The 20,363-nt window shown below is 46.4% G+C and overlaps 1 protein-coding gene across 1 annotated transcript in view; it reads left to right on the top strand.

Moving 5' to 3' along the window:
• The window catches only part of LOC146194761 (monocarboxylate transporter 9-like), a 55,938-nt gene extending 36,098 nt beyond the window's left edge, over positions 1-19,840 (top strand). The window contains exons 3-4 of the mRNA XM_084596115.1: positions 17,977-18,876; positions 18,946-19,840. Coding sequence (XP_084452241.1) covers positions 17,977-18,876; positions 18,946-19,133 — 1,088 coding nt within the window. The 3' untranslated portion in view covers positions 19,134-19,840. The remainder of the gene's footprint in view (positions 1-17,976; positions 18,877-18,945) is intronic.
• Positions 19,841-20,363: the final 523 nt, after the last annotated feature.

Below are 20,363 nucleotides of genomic sequence, written 5' to 3'. Positions count from 1 at the left end.
AAAGTCACACTTTGAAGAATTTAGTGATGACTGAGTTGGGCTAAACCAGTCGACGGCGGTGAAATTAAAATCACCTAGTCTAAAAATAAAAGCATGTGGAAGTTTCAAAGCTACTATCTAAAGGGCACTGTGGAATTGGGGGATAAACAAAATGTCACTATCGCGAGGGAGGCGGCGGTCGTAAGCGCAGATTACTGTTGGCGAAAACGAGATGTTTGAGCAGATATATAATATTCGAGGGGGAACTCAGCATTCACTTTGTGGCACTGAAGATTGCAGTGACCGACTACTAAGATGCCACCGCCTCGTTTGCCAACATGGTCGCAGAGGGAAACGTCAAAATTTAAAATATGCGATTTACTTCGTTATTGCGCATAGATTCATTTGTAACAGATATTTAACAGATTGTAAGCTGACTGGTCTGTCAATTTTCAAGTCCTTGGTGTCTTCTTTCTTCAGAATTAAGACAACGTTAGATAATTTCAGTTTGATATTTTCAGTCAAGGAAAGCACGGAGGTAATGTGGCAATGTCGAAGAGGGTAGAAACACGAGACAGCAATAGCGTAGCTAAGCGTACCTCTATTTTTCTGGAAGAAATATTTAAACATCTGATGGCTTTGTACGAGAACATCGTGCAACAATGTTTAGTTTTCTCTATTTTACCAAATTGTGTACTTACGCAAAACCGATACTGTCGGGTGTGCCAGTACATATTGACACAGCGCATTCCTCGTCGTAGCTTCGTGCTTATTGCGAGCGCTTGGTTCCACGGAACGTAGAAGTCCAAGTTGACGTTGAGCCGGTGGTCTTACGTGGCTCGCTGCTGCTGTGTGATCATCGGTGACTTCTGCGAATACCTTTCTCCGTAACATCTGCTAAAGGTGTGCTGGCCCTACTGAAAAATCCTGTATAAAATTCGTGGAGAAAATCGTATACAGGTTTATTGTACAGGATCTGGGATACAGGACTGGGGGCTATTTCAGCAAATTCCTGTACTGCCCTGGAAAGTCCGGAATGAAAAGCGCGGAGCTCTGATACGGGAATGGCCTGTGTGGGTGATGGCCCTCGTTTCCGGAAAGAAACGCGTCGCCAGGGTGGAAAAAGCATGCCACAATATAAAATAAAACGACTACATTTAAAATAATACATAAAATTAAAAAAAAATAAAAGCAATTTAGTACCGATTGCGGAATGAAACCTTGGTCCTTATGGTCTTCAGACGGCCACCTTAACCACTACTCTACGGCGGGTTATGGCTACACTGGTTATTTTTTAGTATATGTAGCTACTTTTGCTCTTTCGTACTTGTATATTTTCCTTGGCAGTAGAATTTGCGGCCGTATTTCACCGATCGCCCTTTAAACACGCTGAATATCTTTGCAGGCTATCACGAGGGTTCACAAATGTGCCGTATCTTTATAATGCGTCGCTTTATTGAAGGCAAACCTCGAGATATCATAATTTACTAGTGCTGATGTGTTTTTCATCGTCTACGAACGCTTGTAAGTTTTCCTACATAGAGATATCCGCTGCACTAATACTTGTAATACTGGGCTTTTTAGCTTCACGTGCTACCAGCGGAGCATCGATGTCAATGAATACACATCCGAATGAGCGGTTTCAATATGTAAACATTCGAGAACGCGTCGCGCGGTGGGCGGCTATCAGCGCATCTTTCGATGGTCAGCGATGTTTGTTTATTTTTTCTCGACCAGTTTTTTGTCATCGCTAGCGAAACGATACGTTCGTGCTTCTACTTTCGTGTTGTAGGCGGCAGATCTTCAGTCGCAGATATGAAGACGCACCGCAAGATCGTACGAGTTGCAGCGACTGTTGTACGCGCAAAAGCAACGCGACGCGCGTATATGCTTGCTAGCGCACACTTCGAAGGCTTCGCATTTTCGAGGTATTTGGGAAACGAAGCGCGCCCTTTATATACAGAACAGAACATGTTTGGTATCATGCTTATTTAGTGCGCTGGCGTGTCCGGCATGGTCATTCTGGTTGAGCTCCGTCGATCGGCCCAGCTTCTGTTCAGAAGCAGAATACTCTGCCCGGTATCAATTCCAGAAATGACGCGTTCGTCCGGTTTCTGGTTAATTGATACAAGCTGAACAATACATAACTCAACTACATTTGAAAAAGAAAAAAAGGAAAAGAAAAAAAGAAACAAAAAGAACATAGAAAAGGAAAAAAATTACATGTGATTCGAACTTCGGTCTTTCAGGCAGGCAAGCACGCACTTTAACCACTACACCACGGCAGAAGACTGCGACAGTGGTTATATAGCTACTTATGTAGTCGAGATTGCTCTTTTGTAGTTTGTGTATTTTTGTAGGGTGTAGAATTTGTGGTCGTAATTGAACGATTGCCCTTTAAACACGCTGCATTTTTTTCCTGGCTATCACGAAGGGTTATCCGTGTCCCGCATCTTTACAATGTATCGCTTTCTTGCAGACAAGCCTCCGAATGTCACAATTTACTAGTGCTGATGTGTTTTGCCATCGTCTTCGAACGCATGCAATTTTTGCTACATATAGATATATGCGGTGCACCAATACTTGTACTACTGCTTGTTTTAGCTTCACCTGCTGCCAGCGGAGCCGCGACGTCAATGAATTTACTTCTGACCAAGTGTTTTGCATGCGTAAACACTAGAGGAATCGACTCCCGATATTCGGCTGACCTGTGCATATTTCGATGGTCAGCGATGTTTCATTTATTCTCGAGCGTATTTTATCCGCGCTAACGAAACTCTACGTTCTTGCTTGCACTTTCGCGTTGAAGGTGGCAGATCTTCAGTCGCAGATTATGAAGATGCACCGCAAGATCGTACAAGCTGCAGCGACTGTTGCACACGCAAAAACAAAACGCGATGCATGTATGTACTTGCTAGCGCACACATCCACGGCTTCATATCTTCTAGTAAGGTACGAAACAACGCGTACTCCTCATATACAGAAAAGGTTTAACGTATATTATGTCTGGGTTCATGCTTATTTAGCGTGAAGGCATATTCCGACGTGGTCATCCTGGCTGAGCTTCACGATCCGCCCGAGTTGTACTGAGCAGCCGAAATACTCTGTCCCGTATCAGTTCCATTCATATCGGATTTGTCCGGTTTCTGTTAACCCGGACATGACCTGTCCTTAATATGAGCTCAATAGAGGACTGGTCCGCCCTGTTTCATATCCATACCGGACTGGGATGTCGTGTATGAGATGCATACGAGAAATGGTCTGCCCTGTATTAACTCGATACCAGTCTGGATCGTCCGGATTGAGATTCATACCGGACATGACCTGTCCGATATAAACCCGTTTAAGCTTCATGTAGGACTGGTCCGCCCTGTTTCATATCAATACCGGATTGGGATGTCATGTATAAGATGCATACCGGAAATGGTCTGCCTTGTATTAACTCTATACCGGACTGGACCGTCCGGATTGAGATTCATACCGGACATGACCTGTCCGAAATAAACCCGTTTAAGCTTCACACAGGACTGGTCACACCGGTATCAAATTTATATGGGATAATACAGGACTGGTTCAAACCCGTTTGTCGCGATACGGGGTTTTTCACTAGGGGGTAACGAAACCCATGCTCCGGGCCCTCGCCCCCCACCAACCCCAGGTAGCAGAGACTCCAGCCCTCAGGGATCTCCTAGCATCGAGATTACGCCAACCCTTCACGGTAGCCCACGGCTTCGAGGTTTTTAGCCGAAGTTTTCCTCTCTGCAATTCTACCGCTCTCTGCGGACACCACCACCTGCCCCTACACCACCTTCAGCTACCACGCAGTCACCCTTGATGCAAATACACCGTCCTTCGTTTTGCAGCAGCCATGGTAACTGCCTACTTTTAAAGGCTCCTCGCGTGAAGACCCGGAGGACGGGTATAGGAAATATGAGCGCGGAGCTTAGTAAAATCGCTGAGTCGATGTCCGGAAGCTACAATATGTTTTTTGTCGTTGGGCTGTGCAGCTCGCACCTAGTTTGAAAATGATGAGCCCACTCTGACAATGTGGAGCCCTTTCAACGACCATATCCTGTAAATTTTCCACTGTTCACCGAAAGGAACGCGCCGCGCTGCTACTGCAGGCAAAAGTTTAGCTTCTCAACGAGATCGTCATCGTTTATTTCGAGAATAGGACGAAGTTATTCCGTCGGGCTCATCCCCACGTGTCCAAGGAGTAAACGTTCGTTATTAATTGAGAAAAATTAAAGACAAGATCTTCGTCTTTCTAGTGAAATGTCTCCAGAAGACTATTACGTGATTCGGTCGGAGGCCACTGCCATGGAGAAAACGCTGGAAATTCGAGCTAAGCGCTGCGAGCGGCCGTCCATCCCGATGGCAGCGAACATCGTCGGCAATGGTAGCCTTGACGTGCTCGGCGAGACAATAAGCGAAGTAGTACGCGAGGAGCTGCAGAAACTGCTTCGACTTCACCACAACCACGAATATTGTCACGTAGTGGTGACGAGGTCGACGACACAAATGAAGGGTCGATGATTGCACTAAAGAAACTCTTTATTTGGGCTGACTTGCGCCCGCAAGAGAACCAAGCAACTCGGCGGCGGCGATAGAAGCAAACGTGCTCGTCGATCGTCGAACAAAGAACGCTCGTCACACTCGGCAACGCTCAATTTAAAGGCTGCACTGAACAATCTAGATAACGTCGCAAACAGCTACCAGCACGGGCTGGAACATTGTGGAAAGACACCCGAGTGGCAGGAATCTTCGAGACAGATCTCGGTGCATCTTGCGCTACAACAAAACTGATAAAGGTGTGACTCGCGACATCGAGCATTAACAAACAAAGATTACAGAACTGATACGCGGTCCAGAATCAGTGATAAGCCTGTATGCCGGCGGCTGTTAAAAAACAACAAATACTGTTTTGAAGGTTTCGCGGCAATATCCTCTCTATGGCAGATGATTCGGGAAGAGGTAAACCAGACGCTCACTCCACCTGACGGCCTCCATACAGTGCCACCACAAGCCATAACCAACGCCGCAGTCACTCGGCGTGCCGTCTACCTTCAAGTCAGGACCAGGCGGCCACTGCATACATCCGCTCAACACCTTCCTCTCGACTTCCTCAGGTGCGCCCACACAAAAACGACGTGTGGCGCACTCGGTATCATTGCCCTACAGTGCCGCACTGTGGCGAGGCTGGTCACCTGTACCGAAACTGCTATTATCGTCGAATGCGTCTGCCAGGATTTTTTGCCGGCGCGAGAAAACCGCAACGTAGGGATCGCCCCCGGTCATTGACGCGCGCGTACGTTACTGAATTTTCCGGAATACCCTACGACTGTGGCCAGTCGCCTTCACCTTGCCAGTGTTCTTTGCACACACGTCCAAATGTGAGCCAGACGCGGCTCCACTCGCCTAATCCCCGTCGGAAAAACTAGAAGCGGCAACCTTTGGGGGGAAGGCTGTTATTCGGCAAAATTCTCAAAATCTTCCAGTCCTGCAGCTGAATGGTCACACCCTTTCACGACGACACATCTTCCGTTCTGATACGCGTATCTGACGCCTCTGTTCTCCGACGACACAAAACCACTTTGTGCTGCACCGCAGCCGTGGCTGGACCCCGCGACTTTCATGCACAAGCACAGCTGTAACCGCTGACCTAAATATTTCAGTGGACGGAACCGAGGTCACAGCGCTCGTTGATACTGGTGCCGATTATTCGGTACTCAGTGGGTGATTCGCGGCTGCTCTGAAAGAGGTGACTACACCGTAGACAAGCCCGCAATTTTGTACTGCCGGTGGCCACTTGATCACACCTACTGGTACATACATGTCTAGAGTAACTGTGCAAGAAGAAACGTATCTAGCTACCTTCGTTGTCCTTGTTCAGCGTTCTCGCGACGTAATACTTGGAATGGATTTCTTAGAATATATAGCAGTCATTGACCTTCAGTCAAAGTCAGTGACCTTATCGACGGAGAACGCTATATAAAGTGCATCAGACTGCCCAACGGCACTGTTCCTTCTCGAGAATCACGGAAGAGCAGATGTTCTACTGACGAATTTTGGATTTGAGCATCAGCATTTAAGTATTAGGACTTTGGGGGTTTAAATTGGCGGTATCACGGACATTCGAAACGCTCCTGGTCTTGCGATGGTGTAATCGACCGATCCAGAGAGTCCTGTAACCGGTTTACCGTTTGACATCAACCCCGAACTTTCTGAACTGCAGCGTCGACAAGGGAAAGACCTCCTACAGCGCTATCGGGCGACTTTCTCTAAATCTTCTCGTGTTGGAAGGACTCAATTGGCCAAGCACCGCATTATTACTAATGACACTGTGCCCCCGCTTAGACAGGCACATTACCGAGTGTCTGCGACTGAACGCTCTGCTATCACCCGCCAAGTGAAAGAGATGCTTCGCGACGAAGTCATTCAGCTCTCCTTGAATCCATGGGCTACACCTGTCGTTTGCGTCAAGAAAACGAATGATACACTGCGGCTTTTTGCAGATTAGCGCCGGCTAAACAAAATTCCTAAAAGAGACGTGTACACCCTGCCACGAATCCACTATTCTCTAGATGCCTCTGCACCGCTAAATATTTCTCTTCAATAGACCTAAAATCCGGGGACTGGTAAATGGAGGTAGAAAGGGGGACCGAGAGAAAACAGCGTTATTACCTGGATGGCCTTTATGAGTTCAGGGCTATGCCCTTTGGTCTGTGCTCTGCGCCGGCAACATTCCAAGGGGCTTATCGACACAGTCCTGGGAGATCTCAAGTGGCAGACATGTCTCGTTTACCTTGATGACGTCGTAGAATTCACCCCAACGTTTGAGGAGCATCTTCGTCGCCTTGAAGGAGTTCTACAAGCCATGACATCATCTGCACCTACATAAAAAAACTGAGAAATGTCATTTTGCTTACACCGAGCTCAATTTCTGGGGGCACGTAGTAAACCACGCTGGTGTCCTGCCGGATTCCGACAAAACGACAGCTATTGACCGGAACAGCGCGCACTAAGACACAGACAAGAAGAAAGACACGACACACACGAGCGCTGGTGTGTGTCGTGTCTTTCTTCTTGTCTATGTCTTAGTGCGCGCTGTTACGGTCAAAATGAGTTACCAACTTGCCCAAGCATCTGTTTTAACGACTTTCAACTGGTGTTTATTGTTTGGAACGAATCAGCGCTCGTGTGTGTCGTGTCTTTCTTCTTGTCTGTGTCTTAGTGCGCACTGTTCCGGTCAAAATGAGTTACCAACTTGCTCAAGCATCTGTTTTGACAGCTATTGCCTACTTCAATCCACCCCAAGACCGAAAAGCAGCTCGACAATTTCTTGGCTTAGGTGCCTACTAGCGGCGCTTCGTCAAAGATTTCGCTAGATCGACAAGCCTTTGACACGTCTGACATAGGTAGATACACATTTCACTTCGGACACACCGCAGGTTCAAGCATTCCACGAGCTTCAACGCCGCCTTCAAGCCCCTCTCATTCTGGCTCACTTCGATTGAAATGCCGACACGTAGCTTCACATCGATGCAAACAATAGAGGCTTGGCCGTCTTCCGGTTCAAATCCAAGGCGGCCAGAAACGTGTCATCGCTTACGCCAGTCGTTGTCTGTCTAAAGTTGAACCAAACTATTCTACCACAGAGAGTGTCTAGGAATGTGTGCGCGACATCGAAATTCTAGCCTTCTCTTTATAGGACACCTTTAAATGTAGTAACTGACCATCATGGACTCTATTGGATCGCGAACCACATGGACCCATCAGCCCTCCTTTTCAGAAGGACTGTCCGTCTTTAGGAATACTACATAACTGTCAGGTACCAGTCTGGCCGCCAGCACTCGGACGCCGATTGCCTCTCGCGTGCTCCTGTAGATCCCCCCACCGATGATATTGCTGATCATGCCATGCTCTTGAATTCCATCAGCGCATATTGCCTCACTGAACCGCAAGCTGCGGGCAACGAACATCGTCACGTAACGGACTATCTCAACGGTGCGTGCACAACTGCACCGAGGACATTCAAGCGTGTTCTGCGATCGTTGTGTGTGCGTGAAGGTATGCTGGTGAAGAAATGTTTTTCCGTTCGCCGTACGCTGTACCTAATTGTTGTGCCTATGAGTCAACGCGGCGAAATTTTGCAATCTTGCCACGAAGAATCAATGTCTCGATATTTGGCAGTAACCAGAACATTTGGAAGGATTCAGGAAAATATTACTGGCCTCTTCTTAACGAGGACATCACACACTATGTCAAAACGTGTCGCGGCTGTCGGCGTCGCAGGGTGCCGCTAACCGAACCTATTGGGTTCTTGAAGCTAATAGATCTGTCATCGAGGCCCTTCCAGCAGATTTTCATGGACATGCTGGGACCATTTTCGCACTCCGATAACAGGTGGGTCATCGTTGCTACAGATTACCTTACACGATACGCGGAAGCATCCGCTCTACACAGGGATACAGCCACAGAGGTCGCAGGTTTGTTGTTTTGCGTCATGGCACACCGGATACTCTGATCACCCACAGGTGCACTGCAATCACAGTTGAATTGCTACAGCAGCATTGTCCTGCAGTCATACGAAACCTACGAAGACGACACCATACCATCCTCAAACGAACAGCTTGACCGAACGGTTCAACAAAACAATCGCTGACATACTCTCCATGTACGTCGAAGCGGAGCACAAAACATAGGAGGGATAGCTACCGTACGTCACTTTCGGATACAATACGGTCGTCCAGGAAACAACGAACATGTCCCCTTTCCCCTAGTCCACGACCGCGAGGTGACTACAATGCTTGACGCCATGTTGCCACATCTGGACAACGAACCCTAGTAAGATAATGTTCATACCTTTCTACACCTTAGCGAAGAGGCCGCCATACAGCAAGGCTACGAATTCAGAACCAGCAACGCCAAGATGCCCAACGATGCAACCTCCGACGCCGTGAAGCTCGGTACGCACCTGGAGACCATGTGTGGGTCTGGTTTCCTATACGCCGACGAGGCCTTAGCGAGAAACTCCTTTGCCGATACTTCGGAACACACAAGGTACTACGAGCAGTTAGGGACCTAAATTATGAGGTCCTTCCGGGTGGCTTTCGAAAGTATGAACTCTCCGCGCTCCCTGAAGTGGTCGAAGCGGTCCGCCTGAAACCCTATTACAACCGAAACAATTACTTTGGGTACGTGTGTGTGCACGCATGTGAGCCCAGCGTCTGCTTTCCGTGCTGTTTCCTCTCAAGAACAATCTCCCAGCATCTGAACGACGCTTATTTATCCGGAGGGCCAATGACACGGCGCATTCCTCATCGTCGCTTTGTGCGTATTTCAAGCGCTCAACTCCTCGAGATGAAGATCCCGAAGTTGACGTTGAGCCGCTGTCCTTACCTAGCTCGCTGCTGCTGTGTGATCAACGGTGTCTTCTTCGAAATCCTGGATCCGCGACAATATATCGCCTAGAAAGCTGAGCTCATGCAAAGGATATCCCGTGTGCATGCACACTACGTAATTTTTATATTATTTCTCAGTTCACGTAACAATTGGTTAGATCACAGCACCGCCTGTGGCGCCTGCTGAGCCACACGAAACAGGAAAAGAAAAAAACAATGTACACCACAAAGTGCAATATTACTCGCCGCTCTTGCTCAGCCGATAAAGCGCTCAGCTATTGAGCCTTATTACCCTTGTTATAACCTTGCCTCCAAACGAATTTTCCTTTCTTTCTTTCACGACTCCTAGAGTGTGTGCAGCGGGGGCGTAGCGGTAGAACATCCGCCTCACATGCAAGAGGACCGGGGTTCAAATCCCGGTGGTGCGCAATTCTCCACCGGATTTAAACAAAAATCCGCGTGTCGATGGAGTTGCATAAACAGGTTTAAGGTGCGACCTGATGCCGGTGAACACCTCTGGCAACGCACTCCCTCACCAGAACAGGAGTTGGCCACCCTGGTGCAGTAATTGGCCACAACCTCTCATGATTAGCTCCATAAAACCCGGCCCTCAGTCACCAGCGGCTGCGGAACAATTGACCACGGCGGCGGTCAGACCTGTGACGCAGCAGGGGGTGGAAAGAATTTCTGGCTCCGCTGGACAGGCAGCCATTGGAAACTGACCCTGGCAACGTTTAACATTAGAACCCTAGCTAGTGAAGCTAGTTTAGCAGTGCTGTTAGAGGAACTAGAGGGTATGAAATGGGATGTCATAGTGCTTAGTGAGGTTGGGAGGCCGAACGAGGCATATAAAGTACTGAAGGATGGGCATGTACTGTGTTATCGAGGCTTACCAGGGAGGCAACAACTAGGAGTAGGTTTTCTTGTCAATAAGTATAAAGCGGGTAATATAGATGAATTCTATAGTATAATGAGAGGGTGGCAGTCATCGTAATTAGGCTTAATAAGCGGTATAAACTGAAGGTTGTACAGGCCTATGCAACTACATGTAATTATGATGAACAGGCAGTTTGAAAGCTTCTACGAAGATGTAAAATCGGCAATGCGAAACGGAAAGACGCAGTATACTGTACTAATGGGCGACTTCAATGCCAAGGTAAGGAAAAAGCAGGCTTGGAGACCAGGCAGTAGGCGACTATGACATTGGTTCTAGGAATAGCAGGGGGAGTTACTAGTTCAGTTTGCAGAGCGCAATAACTGAAGAATCATGAATACCTTCCTCAGCAAACGGAGGAACCGGAAATGGACATGGAAAAGTCCTAACGGGGAGAATAAAAATGAAATTGACTTCATAATGTGTTCAACCCCCGCAATTGTGCAAGATGTAGAGGTAATCGGCAAAATGCGATGCAGTCACCGCAGTATGGTGAGGTCCCGAATTAGCCTAAATCTGAAGACGGAACGCAACAGATTGGTAAGAAAGGAACCCATCAACGAATTAGCGGTGAGGGGGAGGACAGAACAATTCAGGATCTCGCTACATAATAGATATTCAGCTCTAACCGAGGATGGCGACATTACCCTAGAAGCGATGAACAATAATTTCAGAGATATCATTACTGAGTGTGCGGTAGAAGTAGGCGGTAGGATAGTTAGAGAGGATACCGGTAAGCTGTCTAAGGAGACGAAAGATTTGATTAAGAAACGGCAGTGTATGAAAGATTGCAATCCAACAGACCAGATCCAATTGGCCGAGATATCAAAGCTAATCAATAAGCGCAAGGTGGCCGATATTAGAAAGCATAACATGGAGAAAATTGAGCATGCTGTAAAGAACGAGGGAAGCCTTAAAGCAACAAAGAAGAAATTGGGCATAGGGAAAAACCAGATATATGCGATAAGAGGTCAAAGCGGGCAACGACATCACCAATATGGACAAGATAGTCAAAGTAGCCGAGGAGTTCTAAACAGATCTCTACAGTAGCCAAAGTAGTCAGGACCGTAACGAGATTAGCGGCAGGGAAAAACTGTCAGATGTTCCACCAGTGACAAAGGACGAGGTGAAGAAAGCATTAGAAACTATGAAAAGGGGAAATCGACTGGAGAGGATCAGATAACTATAGTACTGCTAAAGGACGGGGGGAATATCGTGCTAGAAAAACTGGCCACCCTGTATACGCAGTGTCTGGTTTCATCGACGGTACAAACCATGGAAGAATGCAAACATTATCCTCAATTATAAGAAAAGGGACTCTAAGGACCTTAAAAATTACAGACTAATCAGCCTACTGTCGGTTAGGTATAAGGTATTTACTAAGGTAATCGCTAATAGAATCAGGACAACCTTAGACTGCAATCAAGCAAGCGATCAAGCAGGTTTTCGGAAACGGTACTCTACTATCGATCATATCCATACCATCAATCAGGTGACAGAAAAATGCTCGGAATATAACGAGCCCTTATACATAGCATTCATTGATTACGAAAACGCATTTCACTCATTTGAAACATCGGCGGTGATGCACGCATTTCGAAATCAGGGCATTTCAAAACCGTACGTGAAAGTGCTGGAAGATATATATAGTGGCTGCACAGCAACCATAGTTATGCATAAAGAAAGTAACAAAGTGCCCATAAAGAAAGGTGTTAGGCGAGGAGACACAATCTCCCCAGTACTATTCACAGCTTGCTTAGAGGAAGTATTCAGAGACTTGGAACGGGAGCAGTTAGGGATAAGGGTAGATGAAGAATACCTCAGTAATGTGCGATTTGCTGATGACATTGCCTTGCTAAGCAACTCGGGGGATGACCTGCAAATATTGATTGATGACCTAGACAGGAAAAGTAGAAAGGCAGGCTTGAAAATCAATATGCAAATGGCTAAGGTAATGTTCAACAGCCTCGGGAAGGAACAGCAGTTTAAATTAGGTAGCGAAGTACTGGAAGTAGTAGGCGAATATGTCTACTTAGGACATGTAGTGACCGCAGATGCGGACCATGAAAAAGAAATAACAAGAAGAATAAGATTGGGATGGAGCGCATTTGGCAAGCACTCGCAGATTATGACTAGCAGCTTACCGGTATCGCTCAAGAGGAAAATATACAACAGTTGCATTTTACCTGTACTCACCTATGGGGCTGAAACGTGGAGGCTAACCAAAAGAGTTCTACTTAAGTAGAGGACAACCCATATGGCTATGGAACGAAAAATGGTCTTGGTAACATTAAAAGATAGGAAGCGTGCAGAGTGGGTCAGAGAAATAACTCAAGTTAGCGACATTCCAGTGGAAATTAAGAAGAAATGGACATGGGCAGGACATGTAGTGCGAAGAGAGGATAACCGATGGTCGCTTAGCGTAACAAACTGGATTCCAAGGGAAGGAAAGCGTAGCAGGGGGCGACAGAAAATTAGGTGGGCGAATGAGGTTAAGAAGTTCGCAGGGGTCACGTGGATGCAGCTAGCACAGAACCGGGTTAAGTGGAGAAATATGGAAGAGGCCTTCGCCCTGCAGTGGGTATAGTTAGGCTGATGATGATGATGACAGTGTGTGTTCGTTAATTTCACAGTCATCGTCGTTTGTTGTATTTATGGAGTGTAACGTTCCAAAGAGGTAATGATGGATGCCGTAATGCAGAGCTCTGAGAATTTTCAATCATCTGGATTTCATATTAATGCGACGTTACGATAGTGTGGACTGAGATCGCCCAGGAAACGAGCGTCTTCCTTATTGACTTAATTTGAATGCGACCACCGCTGCCGAGATCGATCCTTGGGCCAGTCTAGACTCAAATTATTTCCGATTACAATGGCATCCGGCTATAAGAAGTCCTTTTAGTTTGATTGCACACCGGTGTCACTTCACCTATAATGAACAGGACACAAGGTGACCCACTCGTCAACACGAACCGGTATGTTGCTGGACGACATAGTACACCAGTCATCCTACAAAGCCCACGCTGGCAGACGAACGACGGAAAAACGACGAATTGCTCCGACCTGTGGTATTCTTTTATTTTGATCCTTTGTTCGTCGCCCGGCCCTGCTACTCCTTTTTTACATGAACGTCATCCCCATGCACTCCGGTTCTGTGTACATGTTCGACACTTAATCTCTCGTAATTAGCAAAGGTGCGATAAAAATAACCCATATCATCAAGTATTTCGCGCCTAGAATAATTCGCGCCATTGAATAGAATGAAATGAGTATCGCATTTATTTCATATTTTTGAATGAAGAGTATTGTTACGAGAGATCCACCATTATGATCCCTCTCGGTGGGCATTGTAGCTAGACAACCAGATTCTACAGTATACTCGCACGCACGCTTACATGCATGCATGCCTTTAGGCACGCACACACGCACATGCACGAACACTCTTTCATTCCTGAACGCCAGTCTTGGAGGCCACCGTAACGAAATCGTAGGGGCGGACACCTCTGGAACGTCTAGAGTGAACGCGTGCGTCATGAGAAAATATTAGAGCGAGAAGGTTCGGTTTGGTTTGTGGGGTTTAACGTCCCAAAGCAACTCAGGCTATCAGAGATGCCGTAGTGGAGGACTCCGGAAATTTCGACCACCTGGGGTCCTTCAACGCGCACTGACATCGCACAGCACACGGGCGCCTTGCTGTTTGCCTCCAGCAAAAAGCGGCCGCCGAGGCCGGTATTCCATCCCGCGTCCTTTGGAACAGTAGTCGAGTGCCGTAACCGCTGCGCCACCCTGGCGCTTTGTATAACTAGTTGCAGGCATGATATAGCACTCAGCACTACAACCTTTTTATCAGCTAAAAACCATCATAGCTATCTATATAAAGATTATCAGGAAACCTAATACAAAAATTGTTTTCAGCGAGTAGTGATATGCCCAAATCTAGGGCACTACGGCAGCAATATGACCACGAACACGAAAAAAAGAATAACATAGCATATCCTCGACATACTGATGAATTTTACTCCCAGGCCAATAAGAGAAATCAGCGAATTATGTTACGTAATTTTTACATGACGGGAATATGATCTGAAAGTAAGTGTAGCGCACACTACGTGAGCCGATGCAATACATGCCGATGTTTTGAAGCGAAAGCCGAGAACCACGTCTTTAAGTAATCCAAGTAAATGAGTAGTAACAAAATTGTGTAAACTTTTTACGTAAAGAAGAAGCACCGCAAGCCGAATTCCACCTTATTCATTTCAACTATTCTGTCGAGATTAATAAGTAATCGGCCATGTTCATTTCCCGTGTGTAATTACAGAGACGTTGCGCCGCTATATTTCTGCACCACAAAATAAAGTGGACTCCTAGCAGGGCTTGCAACCACACAAGTGTGCCCTAATTGATGCGAAATTATAGACGAACTTAATAAATATGCACTTTAGTTTTTGCTGCAAGAACATTGTATTTCAATGTCTCGAGCTGACGTCGTCATTGCTAAAGAGAGTCCCCAAAAATAGAAATAGATGAACAGCAAGAAACAATTGGAATATACCTTGCATGCCATTTTACCTGGGATAAAAACCTCTCCTCTGTCTGCGGGCTGGTCCGATAGCGTGCAGCTATGCCTATGAAATGTAACCTGCAAATTTTTACGTATTATTTTTTACCTTAACTACTGTAGTTTAGTATGGGAAACAGCAATTAAAACAAACGTATACAAGGTTCTGGTGCTACAAAAAATAATTGTCTGAATATAACCTGATGCTGATAACGCCACGTCCCCTAAACACGCCTTCCGAGTCTATAACGTTGTCCGAGTTTATAATTAACACATATTTAAGATACTGCGAGGAATTTACTTTTCCTCGGCTTCCGTCTGTGAGTTTTATTTCATTCTCGCTTCTCTGGACACGCCTCGTGCTATCATAAACAGAAGATCGTCTAATACATGGGATACACCACGTTTTGGCACAAATTCTATATTACATGCGCTGTCCTACAACCTACCCTATATTTTAAACATTCATAAAAGCACAATAGGGTAAAAGAAAGCTTAGTTTCGGAAATATTTTGGTAAAATGTGTTTTTGTTTTGTTACTGTGCAATATTAATCCTCGTTTGGTTTTCTGTAATATTTCTGGTAAACATATTAGCGATAGGCGTCATCACCACGTATCTTATGACCCTGGGTCCTTGGTTCTCTTATGGTCTCCTGCACACCGCGTTGGCCTCTAGGAGAAACTTTTGGCCCCCTTCAGTGGCCCTTGTCGTGTGGTGCGCCCAGTCATCGATGTGACCTACAATCTTCCACTCTTGTGCCTGTCGCCTCCTCCTCCCACCCTACTACTGACGTCGTCCATGTTTCCCGCTTGAAGCCATCCGAACTCATGCCTTCTTTGCCACTTTATTGCCGGGACGGCGCTTACACCGCCGCAAATCATGTTACGAGAAGACAAAGACGAAGTGTTGCATTCCTTGGCCACGCGGCAGAATACATCTGATGACGAAGTGGGACTTTTTCAGTGGCCTTGCTCACTACTATTCTAGTTGCCGTCTTGTAAATATATTGTAAATATATTGAGTCTATATATATATATATATATATATATATATATATATATATATATATATATATATATATATATATATATATATATATATATATATATATATGCCCCTATGTTTATCCATTTCCAAATACTGCGATTGATATGACGGACGTTTTTTTCGTATTCTATATGTCTATATTTGTACTTGTGATAAATACGCACATTTTGTTTTCCATTTCTGTTTCCATGTGTCTATTGTATGCGTGATGGATGTTCACGTTTCCTCACCGCTCGTATGCTACTGTATGCAGGGAGGCCAGTGCCCCGACAAGCTGTTTTCCACAGCTTTTAGTCCTGGCTCCTCCTTTTCCCACGGCAAAGACATAAAACCTGACTTAACATGACTTGCTTTACATTGATCAACTATGTATCTGTGAGGTTCTTTCCTTCAGATCAACTGGCCACCTTGTTCCCTGGCTTATTCAAGGACGCCAATCGAAATACATTACCAGACCGACCACGTTAGCGACGAATACTTTTATTTGCACGTATGGACGGGACGAGAGTATGACGCGCAACTAAGACGAAGGCTAAACACAAAGTTGGCAAGAGTCACCAGTTCGTTGGGTAGGGAAAGCCGGTGCAGACGTTCCGGGTAGTCACAGTGCGGGTAGTCACAAAGGCCTCAGTAAGCACAGCGGAAGGCTAGGCCACCGAATGGGGCCCAGTGGAAGCCCGAGGCCTCGGGTTGCCGTTCCATGGCCGATGAGTCAGGTCTCCCCGACGATGCCTAGGTCCAGCACGGCGCCGAACGCCCGTGCCGGTGATGGACTGCCGTTACAGCAGCAACAATGAGCGGCAGCGGTAGTACTCCCTGGTGCGATCACCTGGGACAGCAGGAGGACCAGGACTGGATGCGGCAGGCAGGCCCAAGTCAGGCCTAGCAGAACGCGCACCTCCCGAGCGCCGCTGCTCGCCTGTTCTCCTCTCCTCGCGCCTCGCGCTCCTCGAGCCACTCTCCCCGTTCTCCTCTTCTTTCTTCTTTTCTTCTTCTTCTCGTTCTTTGCCTGCGCTATGTCTCTTTTAAATGACGCTGAACAAACTTCGTAGTTTATCCAGTTTACTGGGCTCTGGTTATAAGAAAGGCATTTCCATGCCGCTTTCCTACGGCGGAAGGCTTTCTCACACGCGTCATTCCACCATGGGGATGGCGACGTTTTGTTTACTGCAGAGCACACAGTGAACTGGGAATCTACAGTAGCTTTCGCAGTTGAGGAAAATACCTTTTGTGCTTTGTCGGCACTTCATGAACAATGGTTTGATTGGAGGGAGGAGCGTAGCGAAGCTGCATATTTTACGTTGTTTACTTGTTTACGGTCAAAAGTGCTACCTCGTGTTGTGCTGATCATGGTGGTAAATGTTATTGGAAAGTGGTGACTAGATGTATCACTGTCTACTGTTGACCATCCTCCTATACCTGTCCCACCTGCTACCAGGGATAAATCGATGACAGATCGCTAATTTCTGCGCATGAAGGTTGTAGCCCGAGAATTGCAGCAGCGCACAGTATCTGCCGACATCCACGTCATAACAGGTGTCCACATGCGTCGGAGTAGTTATCCCAAAGAGTATGGTGCGAGTTAAAATCGCCTGCAATAACGACCCTATTAGAATTTGTAAGTAATCTGTCAAAATAGTCTGTCTTACGTACACCTGTGGGGCAGTAGACGTTAGCGACTGTGACAGGGCCACAATGCGGCAATGTGATATCTACAGCCAAAATCTTGCACTCAGGATTCATTAATGTTTTGCTTATTTTGCCAGGTGACATAATTTTGACGATATCAAAGTTAATAAGCCACCGTCCCTACCGTTTACACGGTCGGCGCGGAAAGCATGAAACGTGGTTTTGTTCTTCTTATTCGTCTTTCTTTAGGTTCTCTCACACAGGTTCTCAACAGTATCCTATTATAAAATGTGCTCGAGTAGTCTTTTGATGTACTGAAACCTCAGAACTTAGGGGCTACAATAGGCTGACGTCTTTTTTCGCTGCCTTCCTCAATGTATCACAACTACGCGCAATCATTCGTGCATTTGTCTGCCTTTGCAGGGACAGGCATGGGAATGACACTCCTGGGCGTCGCTATGTACTTGCTTCTCTACTTCGACAAGTACAAAGCCACTGCCACGGCTATTAAGGATATAGGTACTGTAGCCGCCGGAGCGACTGGTGTTCCGATGACCTCTTACTTTATGGCAAAATACGGACTGCAGGGGTGTCTTCTTCTGACCGGCGGTGTAATGATGCATATGCTTCCAGTCATAATGTTGGTCCGCAATCCTCGTCCCTGTAACTTCCCTGGGTTAAAACAAGGAAATGGTAAAGATGAAAAGCACAGGATAGAGCAGAAGGAAAAGAGCAGCTCTTTCAGCGGTTCTACTGAAGCATACAACGGGAGCGATGAAGTCGTGCCGGACGACCAGAATTCTCGAAAGTCGCAACAGCCATTTTCAAGTTCGGATGCGACTACAGGTTCCTCGAATACCATACTATCTACATTTGCAATGCCTGCATTTTACGTTGTAGCGCTAGTTCAGATCGTCTCAGACTACACCACCGCCACCTACACGACCACCATTGTGGACTACGGTGTCGACAAAGGTACCAGACTTGCAAGTGCAAAAAATATCCTGATGTACAATGCACTAGGCCAAGCCGTAGGTCGACTGTTGCTGCCCTTCGTATCAGACAAGATTCCCTTCAGCCGGTCACCTATTGCTGTGGCCTGCTTCCTAGCAACTGCTTCCTCCTTTTTTACGATGCCGAGTGTTTCAAAGTACGAGTACGTGGTGGCTCTCGCTTGTGTAGCCGGCATGGCGCAGGGCTACATCATATGCATCAGGCCCTTGATCCAGGCCGACCATACCGGATTGGCTAGATTCAGCTTCTGCTGCGGTGTGGCAGGCCTTGCAAGCATCCCCGTGTGGCTCGCTGGACCAACCATTTTGGGTATGTACATATGCTAACTGCTCGTTACATAATTCTGTGAATCAATTATGACCACCCTCTTGTGCGCAGGATACTTCCGAGATGTCAGAGGCTCATACGACCATCTATACTTCATGCTCGCCGGAGTGAATACCGTCGTTGGCGTTCTCCTGGCAGGACTCACGTGTAGCAGTGCCATCAAAAGGGGGCAACGCCAGGCTATGCATGTGCCTGCGGAGTCGGAACATGAGTGTATAAAGAAGGTTCAGGGATGTTGAGGTCGCAAAGATAGCAGTTAAGGATGTTATGCTATAGCGTACTGCGCTCGTCGGCCCGAAAAACCCTCACCGTAAACCAAAATTTTAAAGGAGAACGTTGGCCTGGTTTCATACGCGGCACATAAAAAATGCACGATTTCGTATCAAAATTATGACGCTACCATTCTTGGCGCCGTGTTCATGGTGGGTCGTGCCATTTTTATTCACATTTTGCATCCATCTACTGGTCACGTATTCGAATTGACAAATATACGTACCCTTTTTGCATGCTTTTAATTTAAGTGCAGGTGTCATCCGCTTTTCTTTCCTCAAAATCTAACTTAAGTAAAAATAATAAACCGTGGAATGAAAAGGCGGAGGTAAAGGCAATATCACCGCTTATCTTAAGACGAAGCTTGATAGTCGCCCTGTTATTTTTTGGGTGATATTAACAGCAATGGTTGAATACACCGCACGAAAACTACATGACGTTTATTTGCTGTATTTACTCCAATCTTGCAAGGGCACCTGACATAATAAGAACCTGTTTTTATTGAATGATTTCAACTGAAAAACGTAAAAACTTATCTTTGGAAATGGTCATCAAGGGCAAAAGCCTCCATGCATTGTCTCATCCTTGTTATAACGCACTGAAATCGTCAGTGTTCATAACAACAGGTATTTATAATCAACACGATGCTTGGAATGCACAGCACATTGTGCTCCTCAAGTGCCTTGTTTTATTGCGTTTTGCATGCTAAGTAGTATAATTGAAACATGATCTGCAATTGATCAATAGTCACCCATATTACATATGGGCGCTTGCATCATGAGGCACACTTTACTTCATATCAGACAGTAATTTGTGCCGTGCTAGAAAGTGTTACCGACTGCGCACTGTCCAAAGCCGGAGGAGGAGGTCAGTTCAGTTCAGTCGTGTCCGACTCTTCGTAACCCTATGGATCATATCACAACACGCCTTCCGGTCTCTCACTATCCTCCTAGCATCACATAACTTCATCTGCAGCGCCTCGAGGATGCCATCTAACCATCGCGTTCGCTGCCTACACCTTCTCCGGTGACCCTCAACCTTTCCCAACCTTTCCCAGGAGGAGGTAGAGTTTCTTAAATTATTGCAATCAAGAAGTTGGCGCTGAAATCCTCACCTTTACATTATTGTTTTATATCCGTTAAGGCACTATCACATAGCTGTGTTCTTTGGGAAATTGTAGACGTATTTCTAAGTGCACA

Source organism: Amblyomma maculatum, chromosome 3, assembly GCF_055883805.1.
Source record: "Amblyomma maculatum isolate TAMU_Amacu chromosome 3, ASM5588380v1, whole genome shotgun sequence".
Lineage (NCBI taxonomy): Eukaryota > Metazoa > Arthropoda > Arachnida > Ixodida > Ixodidae > Amblyomma > Amblyomma maculatum.
The sequence above is the reverse complement of the archived record's forward strand: the minus strand, read 5'-3'. Positions and strand labels throughout refer to the sequence as shown.